Raw genomic sequence first — 18256 nt, forward strand, 5'->3', positions numbered from 1 at the left:
CCCTGGCTCAGGTGTTTGGGGGAGCGTTCAGATGTGCCCTGGCAGGTCTGCTGCTCTCTCAGCTTGCCCTCCAATCCTCCAGAGAGGGCAAATGATGAAGCAGAGACTTTTAAACCATCGTCAATGCAGCTGCATCTCTAATGAGATGATGTTTAATTGAAAACCAAAGTTCTTCTTCTCTGCCACAGTGATCTAACAGTGCAGCTTTGTGGAGGACTAGAAGATATTCTCTCTGATCGCTCAGCACCCACTCTGACCCGAAACACTGTTTCCCTCTCCTCAGATGCTGCCTGACGTGCTGACAGTTTCCTGCACTCTGCACTTTGACTTCCATCTGCTCTGTGGGTGAATAAACCATCAGACATAGGAGCAGAATTAGGCCATTCAGCCCATCAAGTTTGCTCCCCATTCCATTATGGCTGATTTATTAATCCTCTTATCCCTATTTTCTTGCTTTCTCCCATAACCTTTGCCCAAGAGCCTATCAACCTCGTCTTTAAATATACCCAATGAAAGTACCAATAAAAAAACCCCTCCACAGTTGTCTGTGACAGTGAATTGCACAGATTCAACACTCCCTGGCTAAAGAAATTCTTCCTCATCTCCGTTCTAAGGGACATCCTCAAATTCTGAGGTCATACCCTCTGGTCCTAGATTCCCCCACCAAAGAAAATATCCTCTCCACATGGACTCTTATCTAAGCTTTTCAATATTCAAAGTGTGGCAATGAGATTCTTTCTCTTCCCCAATTCCCCAATTCCCCAATTCTTTTAAACTCCAGTGAGTACAGGCCCAGAGCCATCAACTGCTCCTCATGTTAACCCTTCCATTCCCAGAATCATTCCTATGAGTCTCCTCTCCAATGCCAGTACATTTTTTCTTTAGATGAGGGGCCCGAAACTGCTTGAGCATACCCTTTCCTCTCTGACACCAACGGCAATCCTCCGCAGTACTAATGCAGTGGGTAGAACCGCTGTCTCACAGCTCCAGAAACCCAGACTCGATCTCCACAGCAGTCTGTGTGGAGTTCGCATGTTCTCCCTGTGAATGTGTGGGTTTCCTCCCACATACATACAACCACAGAGGCAGGGAGGGGCTTAGGGGCCGGAGGGAGAGTTACAAAGATGGAGGGGTGGTTACAGAGATGGGGAAGGGTGTAGGTGCAGGGGGAGGGTTTACCAAAATAGGGAGAACCTACTGCTTCTTGTGTGATTAAAAACAGAGGTCCAAGACCTTTCACATAGTTAGTGATCGAGGGCATCACAGTGTCTCCTTGCTCCACAGGCTTGGGTTCAATCCCAACAGAATGGCACTGTCTGTGTGCTGTTTAAACATTCTCCCCATAACCCTTCCCTGACTCTGTGGAACAACCCTCCCCGGCTCCTGCACCCCTCCCCGTCTCTGTCTCTGTGAAACCACCCTCCCCCATTCCCTGCACCCCTCCCTGTCTGTGAAACCCCCCTCCCTGGCCCCTGCACCCCTCCCTGTCTCTCTGAAACCACCCTCCCCGGCTCCTGCACCTCTCCCCGTCTCTGTCTCTGTGAAACCACCCTCCCCAGCTCCTGCACCCCTCCCTGTCTCTGTGAAACCCCCCTCCCCAGCCCCTGCACCCCTCCCCGTCTCTGTGAAACCCCCCTCCCCGGCTCCTGCACCCCTCCCTGTCTCTGTGAAATCACCCTCCCCGGCCCCTGCACCCCTCCCCATCTCTGTCTCTGTGAAACCCCCCTCCCCCATTCCCTGCACCCCTCCCTGTCTCTGTGAAACCCCCCTCCCCAGCCCCTGCACCCCTCTCCGTCTCTGTGAAACCACCCTCCTCAGCCCCTGCACCCCTCTCCATCTCTGTGAAACCACCCTCCCCGGCTCCTGCACCCCTCCCCGTCTCTGTGAAACCAATCTCCCCAGCTCCTGCACCCCTCCCCGTCTCTGTGAAACCACCCTCCCCGGCCCCTGCACCCTGTCTCTGTGAAACCACCCTCCCCGGCTCCTGCACCTCTCCGTCTCTGTGAAACCACCCTCCCCGGCTCCTGCACCCCTCCCTGTCTCTGTGAAACCACCCTCCCCGGCTCCTGCACCCCTCCCCGTCTCTGTCTCTGTGAAACCCCCCTCCCCAGTTCCCTGCACCCCTCCCTGTCTCTGTGAAACCACCCTCCCCGGCTCCTGCACCCCTCCCTGTCTCTGTGAAACCACCCTCCCCGGCTCCTGCACCTCTCCGTCTCTGTGAAACCACCCTCCCCGGCTCCTGCACCCCTCCCTGTCTCTGTGAAAGCACCCTCCCCGGCTCCTGCACCCCTCCCCGTCTCTGTCTCTGTGAAACCCCCCTCCCCAGTTCCCTGCACCCCTCCCTGTCTCTGTGAAACCACCCTCCCCGGCTCCTGCATCCCTCCCCGTCTCTGTGAAACCACCCTCCCCGGCTCCTGCACCCCTCCCCGTCTCTGTCTCTGTGAAACCCCCCTCCCCAGTTCCCTGCACCCCTCCCTGTCTCTGTGAAACCACCCTACCCAGCTCCTGCACCCCTCCCTGTCTCTGTGAAACCCCCCTCCCCAGCCCCTGCACCCCTCCCCGTCTCTGTGAAACCACCCTCCCCGGCTCCTGCACCCCTCCCCGTCTCTGTCTCTGTGAAAACCCCCCTACCCTGTTCCCTGCACCCCTCCCTGTCTCTGTGAAACCACCCTCCCCGGCTCCTGCACCTCTCCGTCTCTGTGAAACCACCCTCCCCGGTTCCTGCATCCCTCCCCGTCTCTGTGAAACCACCCTCCCCGGCTCCTGCACCCCTCCCCGTCTCTGTCTCTGTGAAACCACCCTCCCCGGCTCCTGCACCCCTCCCCGTCTCTGTCTCTGTGAAACCACCCTCCCCGGCTCCTGCACCCCTCCCCGTCTCTGTGAAACCACCCTCCCCGGCTCCTGCACCCCTCCCCGTCTCTGTCTCTGTGAAACCACCCTCCCCGGCTCCTGCACCCCTCCCCATCTCTGTCTCTGTGAAACCACCCTCCCCGGCTCCTGCACCCCTCCCCGTCTCTGTCTCTGTGAAACCACCCTCCCCGGCTCCTGCACCCCTCCCCATCTCTCTCTGTGAAACCCCCCTCCCCGGCTCCTGCACCCCTCCCCGTCTCTGTCTCTGTGAAACCCCCCTCCCCGGCTCCTGCACCCCTCCCCGTCTCTGTCTCTGTGAAAACCCCCCTACCCTGTTCCCTGCACCCCTCCCTGTCTCTGTGAAACCACCCTCCCCGGCTCCTGCACCCCTCCCCGTCTCTGTCTCTGTGAAACCCCCCTCCCCAGTTCCCTGCACCCCTCCCTGTCTCTGTGAAACCACCCTACCCAGCTCCTGCATCCCTCCCTGTCTCTGTGAAACCCCCCTCCCCAGCCCCTGCACCCCTCCCCGTCTCTGTGAAACCACCCTCCCCGGCTCCTGCACCCCTCCCCGTCTCTCTCTGTGAAAACCCCCTACCCTGTTCCCTGCACCCCTCCCTGTCTCTGTGAAACCACCCTCCCCGGCTCCTGCATCCCTCCCCGTCTCTGTGAAACCACCCTCCCCGGCTCCTGCACCTCTCCCCGTCTCTGTCTCTGTGAAACCACCCTCCCCGGCTCCTGCACCCCTCCCTGTCTCTGTGAAACCACCCTCCCCGGCTCCTGCACCCCTCCCCATCTCTCTCTGTGAAACCCCCCTCCCCCATTCCCTGCACCCCTCCGTGTCTCTGTGAAACCACCCTCCCCAGCCCCTGCACCCCTCTCCGTCTCTGTGAAACCACCCTCCCCAGCTCCTGCACCCCTCCCTGTCTCTGTGAAACCACCCTCCCCGGCTCCTGCACCTCTCCGTCTCTGTGAAACCACCCTCCCCGGCTCCTGCACCCCTCCCCGTCTCTGTGAAAACAATCTCCCCAGCTCCTGCACGTCTCCCTGTCTCTCTGAAACCACCCTCCCCGGCTCCTGCACCCCTCCCCGTCTCTGTGAAACCACCCTCCCCAGCCCCTGCACCCCTCCCCGTCTCTGTGAAACCACCCTCCCCGGCTCCTGCACCCCTCCCTGTCTCTGCGAAACCACCCTCCCTGGCCCCTGCACCCCTCCGTGTCTCTGTGAAACCCTCCCCATCTCTGTGAGCCTCCCTCTCCCCTCCCCCTGGACTCTGCACCCCTCCTCATCTCTGAACAAATATGAAGATATAGTTGTTGGTGGGGAGTTTCAATGCTGGTACAGTTTAAACCCAGCCGTTCTATCATGTCTGATTTATTATCCCTCTCAATCCCGTATTCCTGCCTTCTCCCCCTAACCTTTTACACCCCAATCTATCAAGAGCATTAAGTATACCCAATGAACTGGCATGCATGGCAATGAATTACACAGATTCAAAAATGTTCCCGCCCAGTTCAGCAGAAAGCCTCAGCGCCCAGCTCCCACCAAGCAACAGCAAAGCCCTCAGAGAGAGTCGACATGTGAAAGCATTAACAAGGTTCAGAGAGACGTCACCCACTTTTATAGCAAAAGGGAGTCTGACAGTCGCTGTTACGAGATTACAGTCTGCTCCGTCATTTTTTTATTGTGAGACCCGAGAATCGGCAGCCAACTCTCCCACCATCGAGCAAAAGAGAGTGTGACTGCTCAACTACAGACATTTCTGAACATATATTTGCAGCTAAATCTTAATGTTTCTTCTCCCTTGATGCCTCAATTGGCAATACCAGCCTGGAGTCAGTCGGCCACAGTCTTCCGAGCCGTGCCGAGAACGCCGGACAATGGTTGGCCGGTGAGGTCCAGGAAAGGGAACTCATCCACTGTATTAAAAAAATCTACAATTTGAGTGCCAATTCCAGATCAGGACCTTGATAGAACCTCAACCACCTTGAAAAGGAAATAGACATTAAAGTGAGGAATTTAAGCTGTTTCCTCAGTGAGCTCGAAGAGGCATCCAATTGAAGCCATCTTAGCTTTGTGAAGATGTGATACAGCCAGTCAGCACACTTTTCACACTCATCTATTGAAGTTTGCAAAAGTTTTTGACGACATGCCGAATCTCTGCAGACTCCTGAGGAATTTTGTCCTGCTTTCTTTGCAATAATATTTATATGGTGGGTCCAGGACAGGTCCTCTGAGATAGTGACACTCTGGAATTTAAAGTTACTGACCCTCTCCACCTCTGATACTCTGAGTACTGGCTCATAAACCTCTGGTTTCCCTCTCCTGAAGTCTACAATCAGTTTCTTGTTCTTATTGACATTGAGTGAGAGGTTGTTGTTATTACGCCACTCAGCCAAATTTTCAATCTCCCTCCTGTATGCTGATTAATCCCCACCTTTGATACGGCTCACAACAGTGGTGTCATCAGCAAATTTATTATGGTGTTGGAGCTGTACTTAGCCACACAGTCATAGGTGTAAATCAATGCATGAGCTGTTAGTACATTCTGTCTGAGACTTTGTGGGATTCCTCCACACTGAAAAGGTGAATGGGTTTGTAAATTGTGGCATGCTATGTTGGCACTGGAAACACGGTGACACTTGCAGGCTGCCCCCAGCACATCCTCAGACTGTGTCAGTTGTTGACACAAATGATACATTTTACTCCATGTCCACGTGACTCTTAAATGTTGAAACCATGAAACTGGAGTTCTTTGAGGATGTAACGAGCACAGATAGAGGGGAACAGGTAGACATTACTTACTTGGATTTCCAGAAGGCGTTCGATAAGGTGCCACATAAAAGACTTATCCATAAGATAAGGATGTATAGAGTTGTGGTGATGTATTAGCATGGATAGATGATTGGTTAACTCATAGAAAACAGAGAGTTGGGATACATGGGTGTTACTCTGGTTAGCAATCAGTGGTGAGCGGTGTTCCGCAGGGGTCGGTGCTGGGCTGGCAACTCTCACAATATACATTATCGATCTGGAAGAGGGCTTGTAGTGTGTCTAAGTTAGGTGATGATACTAAATTGAGTGGAAAAGCAAATTGTGCAGAAGATATGGAGAGTCTGCAGAGAGATATAGATAGGTTAAGTGAGTGGGCAAGGATCTCGCAGATGGAGTACAATGTTGGTAAATGTGATGTCATCCACTTTGGAAGGAAACATGAAAGATCAGATTTTTAAATAATAAAAGAATTGCAGCATGCAGAGGGACTTGGGAGTGCTTGTGCGTGAATCACAAAAGGTTGGTTTGCAGGTGCAGCAGGCGATCAAGAAGGCAAATGGAATGTTGGCCTTCATTACTTGAGGAATTGAATTTAAAAGCAGGGAGGTTATGCTGCAACTGTACAGGGTGCTGGTGAGGCTACACCTGGAGTACTGTGTGCAGTTCTGGTCTCCTCACTTGAGGAAGGATATTCTGCCTTTGGAGGTGGTGCAGAGGAGGTTCACCAGGTTGACTCCAGAGATGGGGTTAGACTATGAGGAGAGATTGAGTCTCCAGGGACTGTACTCACTGGAATTCAGAAGGATGAGAGGAGATTGTATAGAAACATATAAAATTATGAAAGGGACAGATAAGATAGAAAAAGGAAAATTGTTTCCACTGGTAGTTGAGACTGGAGCTAGGGGACATAGCCTTAAGATTTGGGGGAGTAGATTTAGGACGGAGATGAGGAGGAACTGCTTTTCCCAGAGAGTGGTGAATCAGTGGAATTCTCTGCCCAATGAAGCAGTGGACAGACAGACATACTTTATTGATCCTGAGGGAAATTTGGGTTTTGTTACAGTCACACCAACCAAGAATTGTGTAGAAATATTGCAATATAAAACCATAAATAATTAAATAATAATAGGTAAATTATGCCGTGGAAATAGGTCCAGGACCAGCCTATTGGCTCAGGGTGTCTGACACTCCGAGGGAGGAGTTGTAAAGTTTGATGGCCACAGGTAGGAATGACTTCCTATGATGCTCAGTGTTACATCTCGGTGGAATGAGACTCTGGCTGAATGTACTCCTGTGCCTAACCAGTACATTATGGAGTGGATGGGAGTCATTGTCCAAGATGGCATGCAACTTGGACAGCATCCTCTTTTCAGACACCACCGTCAGAGAGTCCAGTTCCACCCCCACAACATCACTGGCCTTACGAATGAGTTTGTTGATTCTGTTGGTGTCTGCTACCCTCAGCCTGCTGCCCCAGCACACAACAGCAAACATGATAGCATGATAACATGAAACATGATAGGAGACTACCTCAGTAAATATATTTAAGACAAGGTTGGATACATTTTTGCATAGTAGGGGAATTGATGGTTATGGGGAAAAGGCAGGTAGATGGAGATGAGTCCATGGCCAGATCAGCCAAGATTTTATTGAATGGCAGTGTAGGCTCAACAGGCCAGATGGCCTACTCCTGGTTGTTGTCCCACCCAACCTCAGTGGAAAAAGCCTGCTTTTATCTATACCCTTCATGATTTTGTATACCTGTATCAAACTTACTCTCAATCTTCGACATTCCAAGGAATAAGGTCCTAACCTATTCAATGTTTCCTTATAACTCAGGTCCTTAAGTTTAGGTAGGTGACCAAAACTGCACACAATATTCCAAATTGGGCATCACCAATGTCTTGTACAACTTCACCATAACATCCCAAATCCTGTGCTCAATACATTGATTTATGAAGGCCAGTGTGTTGAAAGCTTTCTTTATGACCCTATCTACCTGTGATGTCATTTTCAGTGAACTGTGGACCTGTATTCCCAGATCCCTTTGTTTTCCCATGTTCCTCAGTGTCCTAACATTCACTGTGTAGACCTGCCCTGGTTGGTGCAACGGAACTGTAACATCTCTCACTTGTCTACATTAAATTCCATCTTGGATAATGGACACAAAGCTTCTCACAGATTTGACCAATGCCTTATAAAGCTAACAGCAAGCAAGGCAGAGGGGTTGTTTCTGTGCTGTACAAACCTATGGTGCTGGTGATGGGGTGGGAATAACAGCAGATGACCATTCAGCCCGTTCTGTTCTGACTCTGCATCACATCCCTGCACTGACTTGTTGACCCCATGTGGGGACTGACCTTCATTATTTTTATCTTTCAGACCCCTGGAGGCATATAACAGCCTGACAGACAAACATCTGACCGGATACTTCAACAACACCAGGATCCGTAGGCATCTACAACGTGTGGGTTTGGTAGGTAGGACTGTCATGGTCAGTGCTGTGATCTCCCAATCTCGTCAGCTCTGGGAATAGGCTAGATGGGACAAATGGCCTAATTCTACTCCTAGGTCTTACGGTCATATGGCCCAAGCGGAGGAGCCATGGTTCAGTGATAGAGCCATTGCGTCACAGCCCCAGAGACCTGTCTGTGGGGAGTTTGCATGCTCCCCTTTCCCCCGTGCGCTCAGATTCCCTCCCACATCCCAAAGAGGCTTGGGCTAGTGAGTCAATTGGCTGCTGTCTATTGCCCCTAGTGTGGATTCGGGGGTGGGGGGGCAAGTTGTTGGGAACGAAGGGAAAATGAAATGGGGTCAATGTAAGGTTGGTATCCACAGGTAGTCGACAGACAGCAGAGACTTGATGGGCTGAAGGGTCTGTTTCCAAGCTATTTCTTACTGATCTATCTCTAAGACGATTGCTAAAGATTAAATCCCTGAAGTTCTTAGATCTTTGATGCTTCCCTGTACAGGTCACAAGGAGTGGACGGATTGTGTCTGAGAAGGAATATCGCCTCAGTATAGTCCGCAAAGATCATCAAAGATATGTACGTGAGAGCCTGGCCCAGGCCATATTCCACAAGGTCCTCAGCATGGAGGTATGTTGGGCTCCTGCCCCTCAACAACTCTCCAGCTTCCTCATTCATTCACAGCATCCGGATCATTATTCTCCAATCACCCTTATGCTCATGAGATTCCTGAGCTGTTTTAGAGGAAATTATTCATCATTTTATGTGTTGGAATGGAAATGGAAAATGCTAGAAACCCAGAATCAGAATTCGGTATAGTATCATGGTGTTTGCTGTGAAATTTGTTATTTTGAGGCAGCGGTACATTGCAATACTAAAATATACTATAAATTACAAATTGCAAATGTCATTCTACCTTTCAAGAGGGGAGAGAAGCAGAAGCAAGGAAACTTTAGGCCAGTTAGTCTGTCCTCAATGACTGGGGAGCTGATTATTAATAATGTGGTTTCAGGCTACTTGGAGGCACATGATAAAATAGGCTGTAGTCAGCAGGGTTTCCTCAAGGGAAAATCTTGCCTGACAAATCTGTTGGAATTCTTTGAAGAAATAACAAGCAGGATAGACAAAGGAGAATCGTTTGATGTTGTGTTCTTGGATTTTCAGAAGGCCTTTGACAAGAAGACACACTTTGTCAACAAACTCCGAGTTTCTATAAAACAGTGTCTGATTGGCAGGAGGCAGACTGGGAATAAAGGGAGCCTTTTCTGGCTGGTTGCTAGTGATTGTGGTGTTCCACAGGGGTCCGTGTTGGGACCAATTCTTTTTACATCATAGATTGTTTGTGCTCATGGTCATGGACCCTTCACAAATCTGGCAGAGGGGAAGAACATTGTGTCTTCAGGCTCCTGTGCCTCCTCCCTGATGGTAACAATGAGAAGAGAATATGCCCTTGGTGATGGAGGTCCTTAATGATGGACGCTGCCTTGCGACATCCCCTTCTGAAGATGGCCTCGATGCTGGGGAGATTAAAGCCCTTGATGGAGCCGACTGAGTTCACAACTCTCTGCAGCTTTTTCCGATCCTGTGTAGTGGTCCCTCTACCAGATGGTGATGTGACCAATTAGAATGCTCGAATATTGAAAGGCTGAGATAGAGCAGGTGTGGAGAGGATATTTTCTACAGTGGGAGAGTCCAAGACCAGAGGACATAGCTTCAGAATACATGAACATCCATTTAAAACAGAGACGATGAATTTCTTTAGCTAGATGGTGGTGGATCTGTAGAATTCATTACCCAAGACGGCTGTAGGGGTCAAGTTATTGAGCGTATTTAAAGCTGAGGCTGATAGGTTCTTGATTAGTCAGGGCATCAAAGGTTATGGGGAGAAGGCAGGAGAATGGGGTTCAGAGGAATAATAACTCAGCCACGATGGAATGGCAGAGTAGACTTGATGAGCCAAATGATCTAATTCTGTTCCTAGGTCTTATGGTCTTATTACTGATCTGGGAAAAATTCTCTGGCTGTCCACTCGATCTATTCCTCTTATCATCTTGTACACCTCTATCAAGTCACCTCCCATACTCCTTCACTCAAAAGTGAAAAGCCCAAGCTCTCACACCCTATCCTCATATACTTTCTAATCCAGGCAACATCTTGGTAAATTTCCTCTGCACCATCCCTAAAGCTTCCACATCCCTGCTATAACAAAGCAACCAGAACTGGACACAACAATCCCAAGAGTGGTCTAACCACTCTAGAGCTGCAACATTACCTCATGGCTCTTGAACTCGATCCCCCAACTAATGAAGGTGTTTCTGAGCTGAACAGCAGCCAATGAACAGAGAGGGTGATTTTACTGAAGGGTATTTCATGTAACGAATTTTCTGTAGAAGCCGTGTGTTCTGCTGGCAGTGCTTAGGTTACCATTAAAGATAAGGGATCCTTAGGAATGTTGTGTTATCTAATCAGGAGAGCGGAACGTAGAGAAGGTTATAGAGTATGCTGGAGTAGAGGTTTTCTGATAAACACTCAGGTGGGTTAAGGTCTTTTTGGTGGGAGATGGAGAGAGTAGCTCGAGAGAACCAACCAATCTGGTGGGAAAGTGTGCCTAAGAGTGGGGTTTTTATCGGACATCGGTGAGTAGGAGTTGGTGCCATGAGTACATTGGCCTTTGCAAGATTTCAGCTCCAACCTGTGCACATTTGACAGTTTAATTATTGTGGAGCTTTTGTTTTTTCCCTTCTCTTCTTTCATAACTCTTTGGTTACATTAGTATTCATAAATATACTTTGTAATTGTATGTAGTGTATGGGTGAATGCATGGGGCAGTAAATCACATAGTGATCACACAAACCAGGGTTTGGGTGGGTGAGACATCCCAAGCTCATGGGTTTGGCAGGAGCCAAGTCACATGGAGTCTGAGAAAGGTGGTTCCTCGTCGCGGAGTCTGGCGGCTGTTAGCGAGGGGCTAATGAGCCCCCTCTCTAGAGACAGCCAGTAAAAGGGGTTTCATTGTGAGGGCTCATCCAGGATTGAAATTGTTGTATATGGTGTGATTGCTCTAAGAATTGATTAAAGGTTTTGAGATTAATTCTGTTAACTATCGTGGGAAGGTGATCCGGGTACATGGTTATGGATGCCACAGGGTTAAGAGTTGGTGTGATTCAAACAGATTACCTGTAGCTAGTGCTTGTGTTCTGAGTGGGGTGGATATCAGCAGCCCAGATGAGTTGTTGATTAGGTTAAAGTATTAAAGAAGGTTACAATCATGGAACAGCAGTTGGTCCAAGCAGAGGAGAAAGATGTGATGTTGGTTTAGCCAACACTGACATAACAGGAGTGGATCTGCCTGGTACCATTGGAGTATCCAGAGAGGTGGGGCCATGGGCTGTCCATACAAGAGGTGAGTGTAGGTGTCAGAGTGCTTAATTAGAAACCGGTTCCTGTAGCTGAGGGCGGAGACTTTAAAGACAAGTTCATCTCATTTCTACAAGGTGAGGAACAGGGGTTGTCTGATGTGGAAGGTCTAATGAGTCCTCCAGCAAGGGGTGAAAATTCATAGAAATAGAAAAGCTACAGCACAATACAGGCCCTTCGGCCCACTATGCTGTGCTGAACATGTACTTACTTTAGAAATTACCTAGGATTACCCATAGCCCTCTATCTTACTAAGCTCCATGTACCTATCCAGGAGTCTCTTAAAAGACCCTATTGTATCCGCCTCCACCACTGTCACCGGCAGCCCATTCCGCACACTCGCCACTCTCTGCGTAAAAAAACTTACCCCTGACATCTCCTTTGTACTTACTCCCCAGCACCTTAAAACTGTGCCCTCTCTTGTTAGCCATTTCAGCCCTGGGGAAAAGCCTCTGACTATCCATTCCTAGTTGGTATCAGCAATTATGTCCCTGGTGGATAAATGGCAAAGTGCACCGGCAGCGAGTCAAAGTTATCGGAGGCTGATAATGTTCTCGGGACAGAAGCTCACCCCCAAGGGGGAGGAGGAATATGAGCCTTGGGCAGATGCTGGATGAGCGTCAGTATTCTGATGTTGTAAAAAGACAGTGACTGGTAGAGAGCCTGAAGGGTCCGGCCTCCGAGGGGGTGAGGTCCTTGAAAGCAGACTACGTTCACGTGTTAGAAAGTGTTTTTGGCATGACAGGAAGCCTGATGGAGCTTCTGACTGGGTTTAGGAGAAGGGGGAGAAGCTTCCTGCTTACATTTTCCGGCTAGAGAGACTTGTGGTGTAAAGGGGTCATTCAGCTGGCTGAGGTGAGTCAATTAAGGATGGACCAAGTGCCAAAGGCTGTACAATCACAGGACATGATCACTTGAAGCCTCTGAATATCCTGTAAGAAGAGCCCCCTTCCCTTGTTTGTTGAGCTGATTAGAGAAGTTAGGGAAGAGGAAAATGCAATGGAGGAGCAGGAGACCTCTGTCAGCAGGGTACAGTCCTTTGGTGGTAGCCTCTGTTGCTGAAGCGACCCTAAAGCCACACAGGTGGGTGTTTTGCAGGATCTTGTGAATGATTAGAGAATCGAGGTATCTCGGTTGGTATCAGTGGGTGCTGTCACCAAGCATGACAAAGTCGATAGGGAGCCTGGCCCACTGATGGGACATACTAAGCAGAGGGCTGCTATTGAACGGGGTCCTTTGAAAAAGGGAGTGACCGGTATTGCCTGTTACAACTGTGGTGTGAAGGATGGGAAAACCTTCGGAAAGGGAGCCCACGGGTGCTTAAGCAGAAGGGAAATCAGGAAACTTCAGAGAAACCAGTGAGGGAATGGCCTGTCATCTCGGGGGGAACACATTCCAGTCAATATATCGAGGAAAACACTAAAGTGAAAAGCCCTGTTGCTGAAGGCTTCGTGGGGCCAAGCTCCAGTGTATCCATATGGATTGAGGGTGTTTTTGCTAGATCCATACTTGACACAGATTCTCAGGTTACTCTGCTGTACAGATCCCTCTACAACTGGTATTTGATGCATTTGTCATTGATGCCACTTTAGTACTGGTGACTACCTATATGGTGGTTACTTGGTGAAGCTGGAGTTTTCGGAGGCAGGTGTGGGAGTAGCTGAGATTCTTGATACGTTAGTGTTGGTTTGCCTAGACCTGGTCCAGAAGGGTGAAGCTTCAGTTCTTGTGGGGATCAATACTCCTATTGTAAGGAGACTAGTGGGAGCCTACAGGGAGAAAGTTGAAGAGGGCTGTGCTTAGAGCTGCTGTTGAGGAGGTGCAGGCCCATCCTAGGCTGAATGATGAGCAGAAACAAGGAACTGTGTGGTACACCCAGTCCAAACTGTCATGTTACAGCCTGGGGAAGTAACTAGAGTGATGGGAAACCTCCTGGTGGATGCTCCAGAAGACCAAGAAGAGGAGTCACACTTACCTGCTGGGTACTGATGTGGCCCAAACTGCAAAAGCTGTACAAGTAAACAGGATGACCGTGATCGTCAGTAGCACCTTGAAGAGGGAGGGAATGCCAGTGGCACACTTTTTTTCAGTGACTGTCATGTCTAGTTTTCCCGTGAGACAAGCAGGAAAGAAGCCATCTCCTGGAAAGGGGAAATTGACAGCCAAGTCATTCACCTTTGGTGATTCCCAGGTAACTGGAGTTTGGAAGAGGAGATTGACAGAGAAGGTGTTGAAGTTTGAAGATGTCTTTTCTACTGATGAGTTTGATGTGGGTTGTTCCAAGAGTACTCACCACACCATTCAAGAGACAGAGGACACCCCCTTCAGAGAAAGGTCTTGGCGACTGGCACCCACCAAGGTGGAGGATGTTCTGCAGAAGCTGAAGGAAGCTGGGATTATCACTGAGTCCAGGTGTCCCTATGCATCCCCCATTGTGGTGATGAGGAGGAAGAATGGGAAGGTAGGAATGTATGTTGACTATCAGACTCTGAACCGACGCATGGTCCCCGAACAGTATACTGTTCCGAGGATCAAGGATACACTGGCCTGCCTGAGTGGAGTAAAATGGTTCAGTGTTCTGAACCTAAGGAGTGGGTATTATCAGACTCCCATGAGTGAGGCTGACAAGGAGAAGACAGCATTCATATGTCCACTTGGATTCTTTCAGTTTGAAAGGATACCCCAGGGCATATCAGGAGAACTGGCTACTTTCCAGCACGTCATGAAGAAAATTGTTGGGGCTATAGGGGATGTAGGGGAGAAGAAAGAAAAGGATAATAAATTTGAATGCTTTGTTAGGGATGAAAAGAGAGGAGGAGGTGGAGAGTATCTTAAATGTATCTATTTTAATGCTAGGAGCATTGTAAGAAAGGTGGATGAGCTTAAAGCATGGATTGATACCTGGAATTATGATGTTGTAGCTATTAGTGAAACATGGTTGCAGGAAGGGTGTGATTGGCAACTAAATATTCCTGGATTTAGTTGCTTCAGGTGTGATAGAGTAGGAGGGGCCAGAGGAGGAGGTGTTGCATTGCTTGTACGAGAAAATCTTATGGCGGTGCTTTGGAAGGATAGATTAGAGATCTCCTCTAGGGAGGCTATTTGGGTGGAATTGAGGAATGGGAAAGGTGTAGTAACACTGATAGGAGTGTATTATAGGCCACCTAATGGGGAGCGTGAGTTGGAAGAACAAATGTGTAAGGAGATAGCAGATATTTGTAGTAAACACAAGGTGGTGATTGTGGGAGATTTTAATTTTCCAATCGTAGACTGGGAAGCTCATTCTGTAATAGGGCTGGATGGTTTAGAATCTGTGAAATGTGTGCAGGATAGTTTTTTGCAACAATACATAGAAGTACCGACTAGAGATGGGGCAGTGTTGGATCTCCTGTTAGGGATTGCGATAGGTCAGCTGACAGATGTATGTGTTGGGGAGCACTTTGGGTCCAGTGATCACAATAGCATTAGCTTCAATATAATTATGGAGAAGGACAGGACAGGACCTAGAGTTGAGATTTTTGATTGGAGAAAGGCTAACTTTGAGGAGGTGCGAAGGGATTTAGAGAGAGTGGATTGGGTCAAGTTGTTTTATGGGAAGGATGTAATAGAGAAATGGAGGTCATTTAAGGGTGAAATTATGAGGGTACAGAATCTTTATGTTCCTGTTAGGTTGAAAGGAAAGGTTAAAGGTTTGAAAGCACCATGGTTTTCAAGGGATACTAGAAATTTGGTTCAGAAAAAGAGGGATGTCTACAATAGATATAGGCAGCATGGAGTAAAGGAATTGCTCAAGGAATATAAAGAATGTAAAAGGAATCTTAAGAAAGTGATTAGAAAAGCTAAAAGAAGATACGAGGTTGGTTTGGCAAATAAGGTGAAAGTAAATCCGAAAGGTTTCTACAGTTATATTAAAAGCAAGAGGATAGTGAGGGATAAAATTGGCCCCTTAGAGAATCAGAGTGGTCAGCTATGTGTGGAGCCGAGGGAGATGGGAGAGATTTTGAACGATGTCTTCTCTTTGGTATTCACTAAGGAGAAGGATATTGAATTGTGTAAGGTGTGGGAAACAAGTAAGGAAGTTATGGAACCTATGACAATTAAAGAGGTGGAAGTACTGGCGCTTTTAAGAAATTTAAAAGTGGATAAATCTCCGGATCCTGACAGGATATTCCCCAGGACCTTGAGGGAAGTTTGTGTAGAAATAGCAGGAGCTCTGACGGAGATCTTTAAGATGTCATTAGAAACGGGGATTGTGCTGGAGGATTGGCGTATTGCTCATGTGGTTCCATTGTTTAAAAAGGGTTCTAGAAGTAAGCCTAGCAATTATAGACCTGTCAGTTTGACATCAGTGGTGGGTAAATTAATGGAAAGTATTCTTAGAGATAGTATTAATAATTATCTGGATAGACAGGATCTGATTAGGAGTAGCCAGCATGGATTTGTGCGTGGAAGGTCATGTTTGACAAACCTTATTGAATTTTTTGAAGAAGTTACGAGGAATGTTGACAACGGTAAGGTAGTGGATGCAGTCTATAAGGACTTCAGCAAAGCCTTTGACAAAGTTCCACATGGAAGGTTAGTTAAGAAGGTTCAGTCATTAGGTATTAATGCTGGAGTAATAAAATGGATTCAACAGTGGCTAGATGGGAGATGCCAGAGAGTAGTGGTGGATAATTGTTTATTGGGATGGAGGCCGGTGACTAGCGGGGTGCCTCAGGGATCTGTTTTGGGCCCAATGTTGTTTGTAATATACATAAATGATCTGGATGATGGGGTGGTAAATTGGATTAGTAAGTATGCCGATGATACTAAGGTAGGAGGTGTTGTGGATAATGAGGTGGGTTTTCAAAGCTTGCAGGGAGATTTATGCCAGTTAGAAGAATGGGCTGAACATTGGCAGATGGAGTTTAATGCTGAGAAGTGTGAGGTTCTACATTTTGGCAGGAATAATCCAAATAGAACATACAGGGTAAATGGTAGGGCATGGAGGAATGCAAAGGAACAGAGAGATCTCGGAATAACAGTGCATAGTTCCCTGAAGGTGGAGTCTCATGTAGATAGGGTGGTGAAGAAGGCTTTTGGAACGCTGGCCTTTATAAATCAAAGCATTGAGTACAGAAGTTGGGATGTAATGTTAAAATTGTACAAGGCATTGGTAAGGCCAAATTTGGAATATTGTGTGCAGTTCTGGTCTCTGAATTATAGGAAAGATATCAATAAATTAGAGAGAGTGCAGAGACGATTTACTAGGATGTTACCTGGGTTTCTGCACTTAAGTTACAGAGAAAGGTTGACCAAGTTAGGTCTCTATTCATTGGAGCGTAGAAGGTTGAGGGGGGATTTGATCGAGGTATTTAAGATTTTGAGAGGGATAGATAGAGTTGACGTGAATAGGCTGTTTCCATTGAGAGTAGGGGAGATTCAAACGAGAGGACATGATTTGAGAGTTAGGGGGCAGAAGTTTAAGGGAAACACGAGGGGGTATTTCTTTACTCAGAGAGTGATAGCTGTGTGGAATGAGCTTCCTGTAGAAGTAGTAGAGGCAAGTTCAGTTGTGTCATTTAAGGTAAAATTGGATAGGTATATGGACAGGAAAGGAGTGGAGGGTTATGGGCTGAGTGCGGGTAGGTGGGACTAGGTGAGATTAAGAGTTCGGCACGGACTAGGAGGGCCGAGATGGCCTGTTTCTGTGCTGTGATTGTTATATGGTGATATGGTTATATGAACTTGCTTCAGGTGCTAATGTACCGGATAATCTCATTTTGTTTGGATCCACCCTGGAAGAGCATGAGGCAAAGTTACTGAAGGTGTTCGGTCACCTTAAAGATGAAGGGTTAGGGTTAGGGTCACTGGACAAATTACCAGTTCTGCGAGACATCTGTCAACTACATTGGGCTTGGGCACATAGTCTGGTGGGATGGATTAGCTACAGATCTGCTGAAGATAGTGACGGTGACCACATGGCCAAGGCCCAAGAATGTGAGCGCCTTCCACTCATATTCCTTGGATTCCATGGGTACTATCAAAGGTTCGTGAAGGACTACTCGAAAGTGAATCAGCTTCTGTGCAGCTACCCTCTCTTGAGGAAGAATGGGAGGATGATGAAAGGAAAAAATGGTAAAGTTTATCTTAGCCCTTTGGAGCAAGATGGGATGTGAAATGTGAAGAGGCCTTTCAGGTGTTGAAGGAGCTGCTGATGAAAGTGCTTGTGTTGGCTTTTGCAAACCCCCATTTGCCATATGAATTATATACAGATGCCAGCCGAGAGGGCTATATCACGATCGGCACACAGTTGAGACTGTCACCCTCTGAGTGAAATTACCCCGCACACAAATTGGAGTTTCTGGCATTGAAATGGGCTGTAGTGGATAAGTTAAGTGACTATCTATATGGTGCCAAGTTTGAGGTGAGGATGGTCAACAATCCATTGACTTGTATCCTGACCTTGGAGAAATTGGATGCCACAGGCCATCATTGGTTGATGGTGTTGTCTGCCTATGATTTCAGCCTGAAGTACTGACTGGGAAACCGGAATATTGGTGCGGATGCGTTGTCCCAATGTGCGCATAAAGGCTGGAAATGGACAGAGAGTGGGAGAGCATTCCTGCACCTGGACTTAAAGCAATGTGTCAGAGTTCTGTCACGGAGAAGACAGAGGTGAGGCAAGGGCAGGATGGAGCGGTGAACCATTGGGAGCTTCTAGTTGTGCCATTCCACAGGCTCACTGCAACCTGATTGCTCTGAGTACA

The 18256-nt window shown here is 48.2% G+C and overlaps 1 protein-coding gene across 10 annotated transcripts in view; it reads left to right on the forward strand.

Moving 5' to 3' along the window:
• The window catches only part of erich3 (glutamate-rich 3), a 75170-nt gene that overhangs the window by 14978 nt on the left and 41936 nt on the right, over nt 1-18256 (forward strand). For all 10 annotated transcript variants that reach the window (XM_059983664.1, XM_059983665.1, XM_059983670.1 and 7 more), the window contains 2 exons: nt 8005-8098; nt 8595-8720. In XM_059983664.1, the coding sequence (XP_059839647.1) occupies nt 8005-8098; nt 8595-8720 (220 nt within the window). The remainder of the gene's footprint in view (nt 1-8004; nt 8099-8594; nt 8721-18256) is intronic.

The sequence above is a fragment of the Hypanus sabinus genome, chromosome 11 (assembly GCF_030144855.1).
Source record: "Hypanus sabinus isolate sHypSab1 chromosome 11, sHypSab1.hap1, whole genome shotgun sequence".
Classification (NCBI taxonomy): domain Eukaryota; kingdom Metazoa; phylum Chordata; class Chondrichthyes; order Myliobatiformes; family Dasyatidae; genus Hypanus; species Hypanus sabinus.